Source organism: Sebastes umbrosus, chromosome 7 (assembly GCF_015220745.1).
Source record: "Sebastes umbrosus isolate fSebUmb1 chromosome 7, fSebUmb1.pri, whole genome shotgun sequence".
Taxonomy (NCBI): Eukaryota; Metazoa; Chordata; class Actinopteri; order Perciformes; family Sebastidae; genus Sebastes; species Sebastes umbrosus.
Window position 1 is genome coordinate 25,992,163 of NC_051275.1, and position 18,080 is coordinate 26,010,242.

An 18,080-nucleotide genomic window follows, 5' to 3' on the forward strand; every position below is an offset into this window, starting at 1 on the left:
CTCCCATATTTCCTCCTCCATAATAATCCTCCTCCACTTTGAACACGGCGGCTTCAGAGGCAACAAGCCTCCAAGCGAGTTACATTTATTTCCAATTCTTTAGATGATAATCGGTTCTCCGCCTCAGGACACCAACTGTTACTTGAAACCCTTCGTGCACTTGGGTTTCCTCGCATGGATTATTCGTCTGATATTTGAGGTTCAATTAGGCTACAACATGTATATTGTTAAAAGAAAAAAAAAAAAAAAAGATCTAGACTACTAAACTCTTTCAAACAAATATGTGCTGAAATCTGCAATATCTGAAAGAGTTCTCACAGAAAGATATACAATAAAAAACAATTTTGCCATTATATAAACATAATTAAGAGGCAGAGTTATAGAAAAATAAAAGAGGCACAAAAGGTTTCTGTCAGAGATTCATCCAGCCTGTCAAGAGAAAGTAGACGTGTTGGTGAATGAGGTATTAATTTTCCTCACATTAATGTCAGACTCATCACACTTTTCTTAAAGCCGCTTCAATCTGACTGACAAAATAATAAGCTATTCATAAAAAAAAAAAAAAATCAAACGTATTTTGTGCCAAACCAGAACTTGGAAAAGAAACAGGTGCTCTTGCTCCTGTTTCGCGGTCGGCTATTTTATTGAGATCCAGTATTATTATTATTATTATATTAGTCAGACAATTATGTCTTTTATTCGGCGTGCCTTCATGCCATGCACGCGCACACGCAATTGTTTAATAATAACGATAATAATAATAAATTATAACGTGCGTCAGTTTCCTTTGGCACGTCGATAGAAAGAAAATGACACACTGACATGGCCTTTGACCGCAGCTACTATTTACTCCTTTATATGTAACCTCAATTAGGCTTTTTTTTTCTTATTTAAGAATTATACTTTTTCAACAAAACAAATATTATTATAATAATAATTATATTTAATACTAACAATAATGATATAATTTAAATAATGATAACAAAAACAAAGGTTACACAAATCAGAACACAGCCCCTTTACATGGTAAAGGTTTAAGAATTGGTAAAGAAAGAAAGAAAGAAAGAAAGAAGGAAAAGATGATTCTGCCTTTGGATCTGACTTTTTTTCAGTGCGAGTCCAAAGTTAATATCGAATAGATTAGATTATGTATTTTATGCCTAAAGCGATAAAATAAGTTATGCGTTAAGTTAATTAGAAAACAAGTCAGACAATCAATAGATCAATTAATGAACTGATCAAGACAAATAATTCAAATAAAGCGTTTGAAACAGGGACTTGATGTTGGGTATAACCTCTAATGGACGTCTTTTGATTTCATCTGAAACTTTGATAATAATACCAGATTTAAGATAAGACTATTTGTATTGATTATAAACATGTTCATTTTTTTTATTTTGAAAATATGACATAATTCTAGCACAACTTTTAGAGTCGAATTAACAAGTTGTACAACTAAAAAAAAAAAAAAAAAAAATCAGAGAGAGAAGCTTTTGGTGGTGGTGGGAGTGTTTGGGAGGTGCAGCCATGTGTGCATATACAGTAGGTTTCTGCTACAGAGAGAGAGAGAGAGAGAGAGAGAGAGAGAGAGTAGATGTAGCAGTAGAGATGATGCGTTCAGGCCACGGATGGTTTATATAGCAGTCAGTGTGGGTGTGAGCGCACAGAGCAGTCAGTTTCATTCCCACTGTGGCGCTCAGCGCAGCTCAAGTTAAAGGCTCCTTACTGATCTCCACGACACGTCAGGGAAGAAAGCTCAACTGCATTTCGAAAGAGAAACAATGACTATTTTTTTATACGTATGAACTACAGTAGTTGCAGCGCGGTTCAACCTGCATAGCCTCAGATATTAAGGGAACAAAAGCAGCCAATTGCAGCAGCGAAGAGATCGCACGGTGCACTACAGGGACAGATCATGCACTGTCAAGCCGAGCTGAGGCTCTCCTCCTCCGGCCAGCTGAAGGCTGCGAGGCGGCGCTACAAGACTTTCATGATTGACGAGATTCTCTCCAAGGAGACTTGTGATTATTTCGAGAAACTTTCTCTCTACTCGGTGTGTCCTTCGCTCGTTGTACGGCCGAAGCCTCTTCATTCATGCTCGGGTAAGAGGAACTCTTTTTTTTTTTTTTTTTTTTTTTTTTTAAGTAATTAAGAAAATAACAAATAAAAAAAAAATAACTGCAATTATAGCATTTGCAGATTTGTGGGAAAACAAATAAGAAGTCATTTGGAAATTTTACGCTCATTTACGCATGTGCGTAAAAGTGTCAAATCTAATATAAGATTACTTTCGTTAGCCTATTAATATACAGTTTTATTTAAATTAGAAAAAGATGAAAAACTTTAATGGTGCATGGATCAGTCCATCTTGTTGCTAAATAATAATCAATGTGCTGCTAAAGACATATAAATCCAGAGGACAGATGGTCATTTTGTAAAGGGTTATGTATGAATAATTGTGATGTTTTTTTTTTTGTCTGATGGGTCTTACTTGTCTGTCTGTCTATGGTAACAGCATGTCTATTGCATGTGTACTTTTTCTCAAACTGATCTGCAAAATGAATTTCAGTGCAAACTGACAATAAAGTTGTATCGTATCAGGACATGTGGATTTACAGTGCAGAACGTTTACATCCTATATATCAGATGGGTGAAATGTAGAATACATTGTGAAGTGTGTGTGTGGTCGGTTAATCTGGTGTAATGACAATATTTGTGTAGTGCCATAAAGTTGTAGGCCTAATTAGTTCTTTTAAAATCACAACTCCCTGTTTATTCAACCATGCATATATGGGGATATTCATATTTGTAACAATTTACAACGCATCATTAATTTATCACCTTCAGGTTTGCATCAGAAAAGTTTTTTGTTTCCAGGAAGCAGTTAAAAATGAATCACAATTAATTGATTTAAAAAGTTGCAACACCTTCCTCACTGTGTACTGTGTACATAAATCACTGCAGCTAAGTGTTGAACATCAAAGATATGCAGTAGAGTGAGTGAATGTCAGTGATGCTTCAGGGCTTTTGCTTAGCTGATGAATGACTGCATTAATAAGTCGTTGTAGTTATACTCAAAGGTCAGTGAAGTGGCAGTGGGACAGATAAAAAAAACATAAAGAGTAAAATCCCTCTCTGGAAGCCAGTACTGTAGTCTATCTCGTCTAATTTCATTTAATTAATACTGTTATTCTTTTTAACCAAAGGCCTTCTCTGATGAGTTTCGCTGCTGCTGGGCATTTGCAAATGGGAGGATTGTATCTTGTTTAGTGTAATACTATGACACAGAAATGTGTGTGACCTAAAGTTGTGCATGAAAAAAAAGGTGTCATTTACAGTGTGGCTGGTCATATCATCATACAAAAGATCAATTATGCTGCACACTGATTTATCTTAATTGATACGGAAGGAAATGTAGAATGGAAAAGTACAAATTAATGATTCAATTAATACACTTTAATGCTAATTCCTTTGAATGATAATCACTCAACCTCACAATTTGTACTAGCCCATGAAATGCTTTCTCTCATTTCCTGTTCAGTAAGATGCTAGAATTATCTAGATCTATATATATATATAGATAGATAAATAGATAGATGGATAGATAGATTTTGCAGCCCATTATCTGTTTCTTGTACTTGCTGAAAATGACCAAAAATAGTATGACAAAGCTCCGAGCTTATCCTGTCAAAACAAAGCATCTTGACTGATTCTCAATTGTAATTCCAGCTGAATCCAAACAACTGAAAGGCTACTGCACACTCCAGTAACCATTAGGATAATTGCTCCAAAGTCTGAAATAATAGCCACTGCAATTTGATGATGACAGCGGTGGGTGGATAAAAATAGGGGAAGCGATTCCCTCATCCCTCTGATATGGATTTGGTGTATGCGAGGGGGCACTACGACTGGGCTTTGGCACCCCTCTGTTCGGATGGATAGAGTAACCCGCCCTGCATATCAGAACACTGTGCCCACCACTTATTTGTAGCAGCGGGGGTGTGAGACACAGTATATTCCCTAACATCAATGGCTTTTAGTGCTGCATATAGAAGTTGGCAGGCTTGCAGGTCCCGGGCCAGAGAGAGGCGACTGGCCCTCTGCATGGTGCCTTAACAGTGAAAGTTGACTTCTTGGCTGTGCAGAGGAAGGGATGCTATGACCTGCTGCAACCAGCGGAGGCCGCTGACACACAGTGATGCCAAAAAATGCTCCCTGAAGGAGTTGACTACTAATTAATTGTTTGTTCTGTATTGTTTATCACCGGTATGACACTCAAACAACATAATTGCCTTCCTGTTTTTTGTGCTGTGACACTTTTACTGTGAAATACAGACCATAATGTTGTACAGTAAAAGAGCTAATTCCCTGTCAGTTAAAGCAGGAGGCCTGACCTGGTGCTGAACACTGAGCGACGTAATGGCAGGTTACAATATTTCATTTGGAGTCCCATCTCTCAGCAGGACCCAGGGCAGGGCTTTAGTGGTGCTTTCTGGAAGAGGTGAGAGAGATTAAGATCAACTGTGGTGTAATCTCACTTGACAGCATGATGAAAAATACAAACACACACACAAAAAAAGCAGGTGTGTGTGTAGCAGCCCGAGGGCCGCTGCGTACTGGTTTGGTACTGTCTTAGAGGCTTATAGAAGAAATGAGCAAAAGGAGTTTTATCCCATCTTAAACCTTAATCCGCTGCAGACAATAAAGTTTCCCATTAAGCATAAAGCCGGCTTGAGAAGTTTGATTACATGTCAACACACACATGGACAAGTATGCACACACAAATGCGCGCACGCGTTCCATCTTCAGTTAAGAATAATGTTTGACAACCTGTTTGTCACCTCCACACCATTTCTGCACAACCACTGCCATCAAATGTTTCTATCTCGACAAAAGCATTGGTAATAAATCAGATGTGAAAGGAGTGGTGCAGGCTGTTTTCAGCTGTGTGGATCAGGTTTCAGATGAAATTGTTAATGCTCATGTTTAATGTAACACTTAGGTGTACAGCTTCAGCCGAAGAAGTTTGTCAGCGTGCTTGGGAAATTACTATGACAACAAAAGTCAACAAGATGCTCCTGACACCTTCCTTCTACCATTCGCTGAGAATTGGCATTAAAGTGCTCCCATCTGTCATGACCTGAAGGTGTGAAAGTAATTAAAACAGTTCGTTAGGACAGATAAAGAAGCTGTGTGGCCTGTTGCCCTTCCCACCCAGATAGTGTTGGATTTGCGCTCAGAGGGCAAGGCCGACAAAACAAAACAAAACCTGTTTAATTGAGCAGCTTCCTAGCTGTCACCACTGTTTATACCCAAAACATGGCAAACGTTCATGTATACTTGTCGTAGCTAAGCAGTGAATCATCCATTTCATCATCCCATTGACAAAAGAAAGGTGTAGATGATCTGATAGGGATCAGGCTGATGCAGGAGATTCATTTGATAACTCAATCAGAGAATCAATAGAGCAAACTGTTTGTTATTTAAAGGAATGCTTAACAATCGGCTCTTCTTGATCTATTCTTAGCAGCTATGTCTTCTGTAATGGTCACCATTAGCACTTGTGCCGGCCCTTACATTCCGACTGTGATTATCAAGAGTATCAGTGTGCTTTTTGCAATAGGGCTGAGTTGTGCTCTTGCTGCTACTCAAACAGTTTATTTGTAGACTATTGACAGGACACTGGTGCTTGTCAACAGGATGTCAGAGACACAGCTTCGCTGTCAGTGGAAAGTCACAACGGCTGACATTTCCCTCTTTGCTTTCTCTCTCTCTTTCTTTCTTCCTCTCTCTGTGGCGCTCCCTCTGAAGGACTGTCCTGTCTGGAGACAACTTCAAGCTCTCTGTTGACAAGAGATTTCCTGACAATCGTGAAGACAAACCGAGATGTTTTCCCCCCCATCCAGAATGACACTTTCTCCTTTCACTTTTGTACCTAATTCGATACACATCCATGTGCAATTCCTCCTATAAAAGGAGCTCCGACATTAAACCAGATGATTCACTGATATCAGAAACATTTACACACCTGATGTACAGAGAGAAAAACGGCGAGCAATATAAATGGAAAGGTATAAATGAAGAGGAAGAAAAAAAGGTCTTGTCTAGACTTGTTCCAATAGCAGCAATCTCACGTTGGAGGATTAGTGATGACCTCAGCGCCTCACCATGATGTCATGATGAGCCCAAGGCAGTGTCTGGTGTGTGTGTGTGTGTGTGTGTCTGTCTGTACATGAGTGAAGAGCAACTGTGCCTACCTGTATGTGTGCTTTTATGCTGTATTTCTTTTCTTAAACAATCAAGGAGCAACGTTAATAAATCAAAGTCTGACTTGTGGTCTCCTGTGGGCATTAGTGTCTGTGTACGTTTCGTTTCTGTGTGTATAGGTTGTCTGTTGCTGTCGATGAGGAGATTAAGGACACAGATCTGCCACAGACAACCGGGAACACACATATTGTGTGTGTCGGTGTGTGAAAACCTCGTATTTTCTCTGCTCCATTGCAGCCTTTTATCTCCCTCATCTATATCTCCCACCTCTACTCCCATAATCCCCCCCGTGTCCTTTCTGCTGCTCCATATCAGCCCGTGCCTCACAGTCTGCACTGTGCTCAGTTGGCTTGTAAATTTTTGGTGAAGGGGTCGATTTTATATTTGAAGCCGTAAGGGTTTTTCTGGCAGATATTATATTCACTTTGGTTGACCCAGCTCATCCTCTCGGCCAACCTCCTGGTCTCCCTCCCATCTCGGCTCCAGACAAGTGTTACTTTTTATTGATTCTGGCGTCTTGCTGCTTCTGTCTGTGCTGATAAAGAGCAAAAAATGTGTGTGTGTGTGTGTGTGTGTGTGTGTGTGTGTGAGTACATACATGTGCAAGAGAGAGAGAAAAGTTTATTAGCTGAGCAGTGTTTGATTTAGTTTTTGGGGCTTTTATTACAGCTCATTCTGTGTCTGCCTGCATGTGTCCCTGTGTGTGTGTGTGTGTGTGTGTGTGTGTGCAGGCACACTGCTGTCAGACTCAATGTGTGCATGTGGTTTTGTGTCGGGAAACCAGTTATTATTTAACAACCTCTGAAAAATAATCATTCATTTGAAGGGGTTCAGAGGAGTGGTGTAAAACACAGTCTGCGTCATTGGGATCACAGCCCTCTACATGGACGAGGTCAAAAGCAAAACACTTTTCACAGCAAACAGGGCAATTAAAAATGAACCTGTCTTAAGCAATTACAGGCGGTCGATAATGGTACAACCGAGGTGACTGAGAGGCACATAAGAGCTCACTAAAAACTCAGAAAGATATCTCATCTTTCTCCTTTTTTTTTTTTTTTCCTACACTGCATTTCTCTGTTTTCTGTCATCTGACGCACTGTCTCTGCTCTTCCAGGCTCTTCGTCACTACGTGCCTACCCTCTCCTCTCGGTGATCACGCGGCAGCCCCCCAACCTGCCCCTCCACCTCCCTCAGCCGTCGTCTCCGGGCGGGGTCCCCTCACACCTGCTCTCCCCGCAGCATCTGCGAGGCTCCGAGCCGTCGCCCAGCCAGACGCCCCTCAGCATCAGCAGCGAGTCGGACACGGAGCGCAGCACGCCCCGCCTGAAGAAGCCGCGCCGCAGCCGCACCATCTTCACCGAGCTGCAGCTCATGGGCCTGGAGAAGAAGTTCCAGAAGCAGAAGTACCTATCCACACCTGATAGGTTAGTACCGTTGAAAAAACTCACATCTGATTGGATAGGCAACAACTCATAAAAAGCCAGTGGACAATTTCCATGTCTGAAAAGTTGAAAAGCCAATGCAGAAGTGCCTTGAACTTGCATTCTTTCTAATAGCCAGCAGGGGGCGACTCCTCTGGTTGCAAAAAGAAGTCTGATTGTATAGAAGTCTATGAGAAAATGAGCCTACTTCTCACTTGGTTTATTACCTCAGTAAACACTGTAAACATGAGTTTATGGTCTTAATCGCTAGTTTCAAGTCTTCTTCAATACAGCATGATGTTCATTTAGTAAATCATGGTCCCATTTAGAGTCAAATAGACCATAAAACCGGAATTGCTTTAGGGCGTGGCTACCTTGTGATTGACAGGTCGCTACCACGGCGTTGTCCGGTCTGGGAGTTGTCCGTGTTTTCGTCTTACAACTTTAATCCTTTCACAGTGTGTTTTCATTTTATGAATGTTAATTGTAACCATTTCGGTCGCCAAAAAATGTCTTATTCAGCATTCGGTTGTACTTAGCTCCACCCTCTTGTTTCACTTCTGGTTCCAATAAAATAAGATGGCGACGGCCAAAATGCCAAACTCAAGGCTTCAAAACAGCAGTTCACAAACCAATGAGTGACATCACGGTGACTACGTCCACTTCTTATATAGAGGTCTATGATAAAAGCACATCAATAAAAAATGTTCAATCATGCCTGCTAACAACGATTTTGTTACATGAAAGAAAGCAAATCACTGGAGCGTTAACGGTAACTAATCCCTTAGTTATTAAATTTCAACCAGATGTAAAAAAAACAAAACAGTGAGGCATCACTCAACTGTGACTTTCTGATAACCTGCATACCTGGCATGGAGTGCATTTTGAAAGTACAGTACATGCACAGGCACAAATGTACATTCGCAAAGCCACAATTGCAATTATCAAGCCGTGGTTAACCTAACATCATCATTTTTTGATTTATCCCGTGGGGAATGTCTCGTGTAATGTGAATTGGTCTCAGCCAGAGCATTACCTCAGCAGTCTAGTTGAGACAAGAGTAACGTTTTAACCCGGAGTCCTCAAGCAGCACTAAGCCCTGACAAAGAACCCACTGCCTTATTCAAGAAAGCAGAGGGATGGAGGCCAACACAAGCAAACAGAAAAGTATTACACTGATTTACTGCCAATCATTTCACACATGTGCAGGTGTATAAAAAGTACATTTTGACAATAACATGAAGTAATCTACATGTTAATATCTGTGTCTCAAGTTCCATTCTGTGGGTCATTTTTGGGACCTGACATGAGGTCAGACTGTATTTTCCAGTTTTATTGTACGCCTCACTTTTATATTTGGCCCGCAGGCTGCTTTTCCATTATAACCCAGAATAGTATTGAACCATATATGCTGTAAAAAGCTTTCATTCACATGCGCAGTAGGAATTTCAAACTGCTCGTGAACCTTTGGATCAGGCAGAGATTGGATGTCTGTACACTCCACCCCCATTACTCATCCATGTTTCAACTGAACGTAAATCAGCGGTGATTAAAAACACCAATAACTGGCTTCATGTACAGTACCTTCATGCATTTAGAGTCACAGTCTCGCACATTGTGTCCTATTTGCAATGTATCTGCTAACTACATCTAATCTGAAAAAGGACATTAGCATATTTGGAATAAAGCAGATTTATTTGTCATCCCATTTACATCCCATCCGTGGGGAAAACTCCCACGATGCATTATTAAATATATCACATCTTGGCATGCCGGGAGCCACTGGAAAGGCGCCATGCCTCATCTTAAAGCAGAAGCCCCGAGGCTGAGCACAACTCAGTGATCAAAACCAACCACCATTACGAATGGCTGTGCCAAAATACTGTGTCCTGTCAAAATATCCGATTCTGACACGGTGTTGAAAATTAATTAAATACCCAGCTAGCGGTAAAACATCAACAGAGAAAATCCCCCTTTAAAGCTCCACATCAAAGGTGTGGCGTGCTCCCCACTTTGGTTTGTTGTGATCCAAAGATAACTTTTCTTTTCTCTCTCTCTTTTCTTGGCTTGGAACCTCTGCGGTTTCAAATTGAGGCTATACGCACGGGGGCGAGACGAACCAAAATATCCCTGAAAAAGACTTTAATGAATAATGATTTTCATGCCACTTCAAATTATAATAATTAGTGTCTTAATAATCCTCACTGTCATAATCATCATCATCATCATCGTGAAAAAAGTTTTCAGTTACACCCAACACTCCCTTGTGAAAGGTGTGAGAATGGAACAAAATGGCAGTTTTGCAGTAGCCTGGAGGGAGTAACTCAAATACTGTTTCTATTGCAGTGTGTGTGTGTGTGTGGTTTCTCTCCATTCAAAACTAATGACCATAAATAAGAGGGGTGTTTTCCTTTTCTGCAATTACTTTTCCTTGCCTCCAGTTGTTGAACTGCTACAGACTGGGGCACGCATGATAGTGAAGTTTGATAGACAGCTTGATAGCCTGTGTGTCTGGTGTTTTCTGAAGCGCAGACACATATACGCACACAAAAAAACCACACACAGCCCTTTGCCGCTCTGCTTTTTAGATTCTGTTCACGCCTTTTCTCCGTCTCGGCTTCCACTTTCACCATCAAATGAAAGTCAGTTCCTTTCGCTGGGGGCTGCTGGTGGTAGCGGTGGGGGTGAGAATCCCTTCATCTGACTGTTAAAGACTGAAGAGCAGGGAAGAGGAAATCTCATTTAAAAAAAACAAAGCCCAGATAACCGCTCTTTTCCTTTACAAATGGATGCCTTGTTCACTTTATCTGTCCCTTCCTGAAGTATTACATTACACACCATCCAATAGCCCTATTAGTCATGGATCAACACATGTGGTGGATGCATTCAGAATTTCCTCCCAACAGCCCCAATCGTCCAGCGACAAGCGCAGTGATTGGATTACTGACCTCGGTACAGATGTTTCAATTCAAGCAGTGTTTCCTGAGCTGCAGGTGTACAGTGTCAAACTCTACTAGCTACTAGAAAATCAGCTTTGATGTGAGATTCAAAGAAGTCTTGTACTGTACTTAAGCTTGCAAAGCTGGCAACCTCTAGGCATGATATACTCGGTGAAAAGATAGAAACCATAATTAGTGTCAAGATTCTTATCATTTCTATATTTTCCTGTCAGTGGGAGTAAAAAAAGGCAAAGACGGATTCTACGTGGTGCTTTTGGAACAAGTGCTGATTTTTGAAAGCATCTGAATAATATGGTTTATATCGCCGGTTCAGGTTAAAGAGGACCCTAATTCAGAAAGTACATGAAATGTCATGGAAATGTCCAGCTAATGTGTTTTTGTTTTGTTTTGTGATTCTGCAGGTTAGACCTGGCCCAGTCACTTGGTCTCACACAGCTCCAGGTGAAGACATGGTACCAAAACAGGCGTATGAAATGGAAGAAAATGGTAAGAGACACAGCATCTGGGAACAATGATTGTTGAAAATGGTAAATGGACTTGCATTTATAAAGCACTTTTCTAGTTTTCCGACCACTCAAAGCGCTTTACATTACATGTCAGCATTCAACCACTCACACATAATTCATACACTGATGGAAGAGGCTGCCATACAAGGTGCCAACCTGCCCATCAGGATCTAATCTAAATGGTCATTCACACACCGATGGCTCAGCCTTCGGGAGCAATTTGGGGTTAAGTGTTTTGCTCGAACCGCCGACCTTCCGATTGGTGGACGACCTGCTCTACCTCAGAGCCGCCCCTTGTAGAAAATGTCTGTCATTTATCTTTTCCGTCAGGACAGGACTATTTATAACTTTCAGAAATGCTTCTTAACAGCGACACCTGTGGCCGTGAAATCAACGAAAGTCAGCGTCGGGCTCGCGCTTGCTCGCTCTAAATATACCTGAACGAGCATCACTCAAAACAGTGAGGCGACACACGTCAGCTAAAACCACAATATCACTCTATATTTCAGCTGCTTGGCAGTAATGTTAGCTGACCAGACGAAGGTCTCTCCATGAACATGATTTAGATCTGATCCTAGTGTTGGCTTTTCCTGCCTCAGTGCAGGCTGAGGCAGCGGGGCTCTGCAGCGTGTCTCCCTGCTCTCTCCGCCCGCAGCCGGAGAGCAGGGAGACACCGGCACCCGGTCGGTAACGAGACAATAACGTTTCTCTCTGCAGAGTACATTTATACGCTTAAAAGTTACAAACAGTCCCATTAAAAGTAAATTTTTTTCATCCAAAAGCGTGGTTTTGATTTCAGTGCTAACTCACTGTTTCATGTAATGCTGATTTGAACTATAACAGTAAGAGAGGCGAATGGTAGCTAGCAGCGTGACATGACGAGAGGGTGTGACCGATGATGACGGCAGGGAGAGCAAACACTTTTGTACAAGGGTCAACAACTCAGAGAACAAAAAAGACCTGAAATCATTAAAGATGAATGAGTTCACGAGGGGCAGCCAGCAGCAATACGTCTTCTCTTAATTACTGTAATAGCAAAGCATTGCCGTTGACTGCTGCTGCCATTTATAACCGGCCCCCTAAGATTGTCTCTGTGTTTTTCTAGGTGCTCAAAGGAGGTCACGAGGCCCCGACCAAACCCAAGGGAAGACCCAAGAAGAACTCCATTCCCACCACGGAGGAAATAGAGGCCGAAGAGCGAAGAGTGAAGGTGGAGGAAGAGGACAGGATGAGGAGGGCGACTAAGGAAGCAGTGCTGGCTCACGGAGGAGAGGCGTCTCAGCTCAAACCTCAAGATCTCAGTTCAGAAACTCACAATCCGGCCGCAGCGATGGAGGGATCCGAGCGAGAGCCGGCGCCCCTGGTGCAGCCAGAGACTCACGCCGAGAGCTAAGCGAGAACAAAACAACCAAAGACTGATGCCAACCTGAAAACAAATAGTGCCTCAGGATCACTGTAAAAAGCCTGTGTGGTGTTTAGAGCCATTCGCTTTAGGGATGTGACTGGAAACATATTGCTGGAATCCAATCTCTACCTAATGCAGCCTTTTTTATGTTTTTGTGTATTAGAAAATGTACCGTAAGAGCTAAAAATGCATAGACACTGATTGCACTGGTAGAAATTTGGCCGTTAAAAACTGTATTTGAGCAGGTCCCTGCTATAAGGAGTGTAAATCTGTCAAATCCAAGGTCAGGTGAGTCAAAGCAAAACACGTATCACCACATCACCTTATTGCGCAACCAAGAAAGATCAAACACAGCGTTTCAATCCCCCCAAGCTGCCTCACATAGTGCATGTGCCAAAATATCAAGATTTGCCTTACTGTGGTGTCTCTATGTATCTATGTATTATAAATCACTTCACTGCCAAAAATATTAAATAGCTACAGTGCCTTGTTGGTCTCAGAGGAAAGCTTTTAAAAATAACTATCAAATGCAAGTATATTTTTTACAGTGTACAAGTGCCGTTTTTGGAGACAGAGTTGTAAAGTTTTGAAGAACACTTCAGTGTTTACTTTGGAGTTCTTCTGCACTGCTTTAAGGCGCAAATGTGTTCATTATTTGGTCAGTAAAGCTTGCGTTTTTATTTTTTCAATCTGAAAAATCCATATTTCTGCCAAGCCATACACTGTATCATACTGTAGAAATGTGTATAAAGTATAAAGTATATGGTCTTTTTCGGATATATATGTAAAACAGTATTTTTACCTGCTGTTTAATTGGATTAAAATAGTTTGTATGTATAATGTTACTGCCGTCCCGGATCTTTTTTCTCCTTTCATGGGAGTCAGGATGACTCTGCTTTCAGCCACGAGGCCACTAAGACTCTTAAACTGTCAGAGATTCTCAGAGGGCATAAATCAAAGCCGATGCCAAAAGATGCACGGCAAACGCTGAACATTTAAAATCTCAGACCTGTTCAGCCTGCAGGGTTTTCATGAGTACCCCAATCAGTATGTTAGACTTGCATTAACATAACACTGTCTTCAACTGCCTGTCACTGACTTCTTTACTTTCTCACCCTCTAAAACATTTGTAATTAAAGAGTTTCACTTTTTGAATTATACAGATTTATTTTTATTTGTTATTGTTTCATATGAAAAGTGCAGTATTTTTCTGATGTAAATAATGCTTGTTTGGTAAGCTTGTTTTTTTTTTAGGTTTGTGTACAATCATTTTTACTATATACAAGTGTGTGTTTATGTATTTAAATGCACTTAATAAAATAGCAATCATTTGAATTCCACTTGGTATTATTTGGCGCAATTGCTTTGAGTTTTGCTCGATAAAATCCTGTTTTTACCATTTATTGTAAATGTCAAATGCTTCACACTGATGCTGGTTTCGCAGGACGCAACCAGAAATTCAACAAACTGCTGATTTGTGCTGGCGTGTCTCTGTATTGAAAAGAGTTCAACAACAAAGTAAAGTCGGCTACAGGTCAGATGTACTGTCACGTCATGCTAAGTGTGTGTGTTTAAATCAAACAGTTACAGTAGGCCTGGCAGGTTGAAGTTCAGGCAGATCCATTACTGAGGAAGCTTTGAAAGATGTATTAGCCGTAGTCAAAGTTCGTCATAAATCACGGTCAAGAGAACAAAGCATTTAAGCACTTTGTGTTGTGACATTTATCATCTTTATCTGTAGAGCAAACAAGATGGCCTGTAGTGCACCTGAGGGCTCCTCTGTGACCCTGACTGAGTCTGAAGTGTATTTTTAGTGCCTGATACCGGACATGGATGGTTTGTAAAGCAAACAGCGCAGGTTTGCACTGAGTTATGTGTACTGTGCTTTAACACCTTGTGTACACATTCAAGGTATGCTTCATATGTGTGCATTCAACGACAGGAGCTCCTACACTTCTTGGAAGTATGATTGAACATTTTATTTTTTTCAGTCTTAGTGAATAAATTGATTTATCACAGGAAAATGTTGTCAAAATGAACGGATTAGAATGAAAAACTGTTTTTTTTTTTTTTACTTTTCTCATTAAAATGTTTTTTTCTTTGCTTTGCAATACATATTCGTTGATGCAGCATCTTATTCTTCCAGTTTCAGCCTAATTAGAAGCATAATCAGCATAATTGGTGAGTGTGATTATAATAAATGTGAATATTATGTACATACAGTATATGAATTGGATTTGGTTTAGATCATAGATTGTATATAAAGATGGACGACATGACAGCTCCCAAAAAAGTGAAGCCAAAACATTTCGATCGCCCCCTGGTGGCTGGCTGCAGTATAGGTCATAAAGCCCACCCCCTCCATGTCAAAGTACACGTCAAATTTTTCCCGAAGATGATTCCTGTCATTTTAAGTAGTTCTTATCACGCTGATGTATGTTCATGTGTTAATTTTTCTGATAAGTTTGGTTTTAGTTAGTTATTTGATGCTATAAAAAGGTGGTGTGACGTCATGACTGGCAGCTGTGAGGCTCTCTCGCTGACAAGCTGTGGCCGTGCTCGGCTCGCGATTGGTTCGGGCGGGTGACCTCGATTCCGCGGCTCCACTGCCCGACCACTACTGCGCAGACTCTGGCTCCAAATGACGTCAAAATCTCAAAATGGCAGTCCCCCGTACCCGGGGGTATTTTGGCTTCACTTCTGTACATTGGGAAGAAGTGGAGACGCCTCGTCCATGTACAGTCTATGGTTTAGATTTAGTGCATTTGTCAGGAACAATCCACAATGATCATATCTTTACAGTGTTCAACAGTATGTAAGGGCCAACAAGAACAAATGTAAAAAACAATGTCAAATGACACCAATAAGCATTAGAGTTAAATATAGTTGGAACTGGTATTGGGAGCACTTGCGAGTATCAATCATTCTACTGAAGTTCTTCCACTGACACAAATACGTTTCCGTGTAAAATAAGCCATGAAAGGTGTGTGCATGGATTCCTACGAACAATGCAATGCTTTCAGTATCGTAGTCATTATTCTTTAATTGTGCTTAAACTGTTCTGAAGAACTACTTCCAACTGCCTGGTTAAAGAAACTTGCATTATGACGATGATAATTTATGCTAACAGCTGTTGGCATATACAGTAGCTATTTATTTGGAATATATTAAACTTAGATTATTCAGAATTGGCCTTGCAGCTTGCCAGGCTTACGTATGAGCTGTGACTCAGCCTCGCCACCTGGTTAAATTAAGACTACAATAACAAAAGCCTTTGGAGCAGGTTCAATGTATCTGCCTTAATTGCAGAGAATGAGCACAAACATTTTCCTATTAAATCTCCTTGTGAAAACACAGGCTCTGGCAGGCCGGCAGGGAGGCAGATCTGCAAGGAAACCGCACCTTGCAAGTCTCCACAGGCTGTTGAGCGCCTCCAGGCTAATTGTTGTGTGGCGAGGTGAGACACTGGCGGCCTAATTGGAGAACCTGTTATTTTCTCACAGGTCCAAGTTCAGCTGCAGGTCACAGGAGGAGTGGAGTGGTGTCAACCCTTAGCCAGCCCCCCTCCACCCACTAAGACATCCATTGCACACCTTCACCTGTCAGCTTAGCGTACGCTCGGGTAGTTAGTGGGGGCTGCTGTGAGAGGGGGAGTGGGCGTTGCTCACGGTCTGTCACCCTCATTTGTGTCACGGCAGAGGAAGTTATCTCTAAATGTTGAGTGCAGGAGCAACAGCGGGGCTTAGCTATGTCAATAAAGGTGGATGCTTTCGACAACATGCACAATGCTCCCCATTGTCTTCCATAACAGTGGAAGAGAAGCAGTAATCATCGGCAATGGCATGAGGATCACCTCCTCTCCGAGGAGCATATGTAAGACACGTGGCTGACTGAAGCTGTTGAGCAAGATGTGCGTTGAAGCAATTTCTGCGCGGTGGAATATTATTTGCAAATACAAATCAAACAGACATTAACCTTCATAATGTAATGTATAACTGTGTTAAGGCTTTTGGGTGTATTGCTGGGGAGCAAAGGACGTGCAGTGTCGAAGCAATACCAGGAGCCAAGCAATCAGCCCGTTCTGAATGGGCACGCAGTGTGAATGGGCACACACCCAAAAATGGCACGCCCCGAACGGGCACGCCCTGAATATGCACGCCCTGAACGAGCACTGCACTAGTTCTCATCATTCACAAATATATTTTTTTTGTAATTAAAGCTTTAACTCAGGTTTTCGAATGAAGCTTTGAATGTTTGTCGTTGTATTTTTATTTTTTTGACTACAGTAAAAAGGTTATTTTTGAAAGGCTAAGTGCCAACAAATATGGATTGAAGCACAATATTTCGTTAGATAAAAACAATTTGCGAATTTTAGAAATTATTACATCAAAATGTTTTCAATAACTTTTGGACTTCAGACTCGCCGCATTTGCTGAGAGTTTGCTTGTGTTTGCGCAGAGAGAGTCTGAGGGGAAGAGAAGGTGGACTACTGCAAGGAATGTTTCGGTAAGGTATTAATAATAATAATGATTTGAATGTCAAAGTTATGAATGAAGCTTCAACGCTTCAAACTATTTAGTTGGCTACAGCCCTGCGAGCCACAAAACACCTTTTTGAATTTGACAAACACGGAATTCGGACCAACCATCTCATTAGTGTTTTTTAGACCGCTTCTTCATTTATCTTATTTTCAATTTATGCCACATGTGGAATATTATATGGCTACTTAAAACGGAAGTTGTTCTATATTGCCGGAATTCCGGAATACGACCATATTGGCCATGTAAAAAAAATCTACTACACAATCACAGATTATGTGAGTTAATGTCAAATGCAAAGCATTCCGTTGTTTCAACCTACCCCACTGCTTGGCTGAGTTGTAACACTTGCTGGGGATAGATGTAACAACAAGAGGTCATTTGCTGAAATAAGATCCACGATGTCCGATTTATGCAAGAACACTACTGAAGAATAAAGAATAAACGATTTTTAAAGTGACAAAAAAACACTTATTTTTCATAACTTTTATAACTTTAAATTTAAATTGCTGTGTGTGTTTGTGTGTGGACTGCATTCCTAAATGTGCATGTGTCATATAGGCCTAAGGGTTCAATCATTGTCACAGTTGTGGCAAATGTAGATGGCTGCCACTGGGGTGCAGGCTTTGTGGGACCAGAACTGACTTTTTAATAAACTGTTACAACTATCCCCACCCCAAGCAGCCATTACATCGCTGTTTTGGCATTTGTGTTTGAAGTTAGCATGAATGCAAAGCATTAAATTACAGCAACTGCTACTTTATGTTATGTACGTCAAACCATTGTATCTAAAAAATCATTGTGAAAAATGGTCACTTTCTTACCTGAAAATATTTTTTTTGGGTCGTAACAAAATGAAGAAGATAACTTGGTGTAACAACCAAAAGTTTTTTTTCACAAGAAGCATCTAAAAATTTAAATTCACAACTGGGAATCAACCCCAAGAAGCATTCATGTGCTGCCAGGACATTACGAATCTGATT

General features: G+C 41.0%; 1 protein-coding gene across 1 annotated transcript; it reads left to right on the top strand.

Moving 5' to 3' along the window:
- The first annotated feature begins 1,403 nt into the window (after nucleotides 1–1,403).
- barx2 (BARX homeobox 2) lies at nucleotides 1,404–17,198 on the top strand. The gene is made up of 4 exons (XM_037775946.1): nucleotides 1,404–2,102; nucleotides 7,382–7,691; nucleotides 11,050–11,134; nucleotides 12,260–17,198. Exons 1-4 carry the CDS (start codon nucleotides 1,916–1,918, stop codon nucleotides 12,545–12,547), a joined length of 870 nt encoding a protein of 289 aa, XP_037631874.1. The 5' UTR covers nucleotides 1,404–1,915; the 3' UTR covers nucleotides 12,548–17,198.
- Nucleotides 17,199–18,080: the final 882 nt, after the last annotated feature.

Coding starts and splice junctions, on each gene's coding strand:
- barx2 (XM_037775946.1), top strand. CDS start 1,916: ATGCACTGTCAAGCCGAGCTGAGGCTCTCCTCCTCCGGCCAGCTGAAG. Junction 7,692..11,049: donor TACCTATCCACACCTGATAG/GTTAGTACCGTT, acceptor GTGATTCTGCAG/GTTAGACCTGGCCCAGTCAC. Junction 11,135..12,259: donor GTATGAAATGGAAGAAAATG/GTAAGAGACACA, acceptor GTGTTTTTCTAG/GTGCTCAAAGGAGGTCACGA.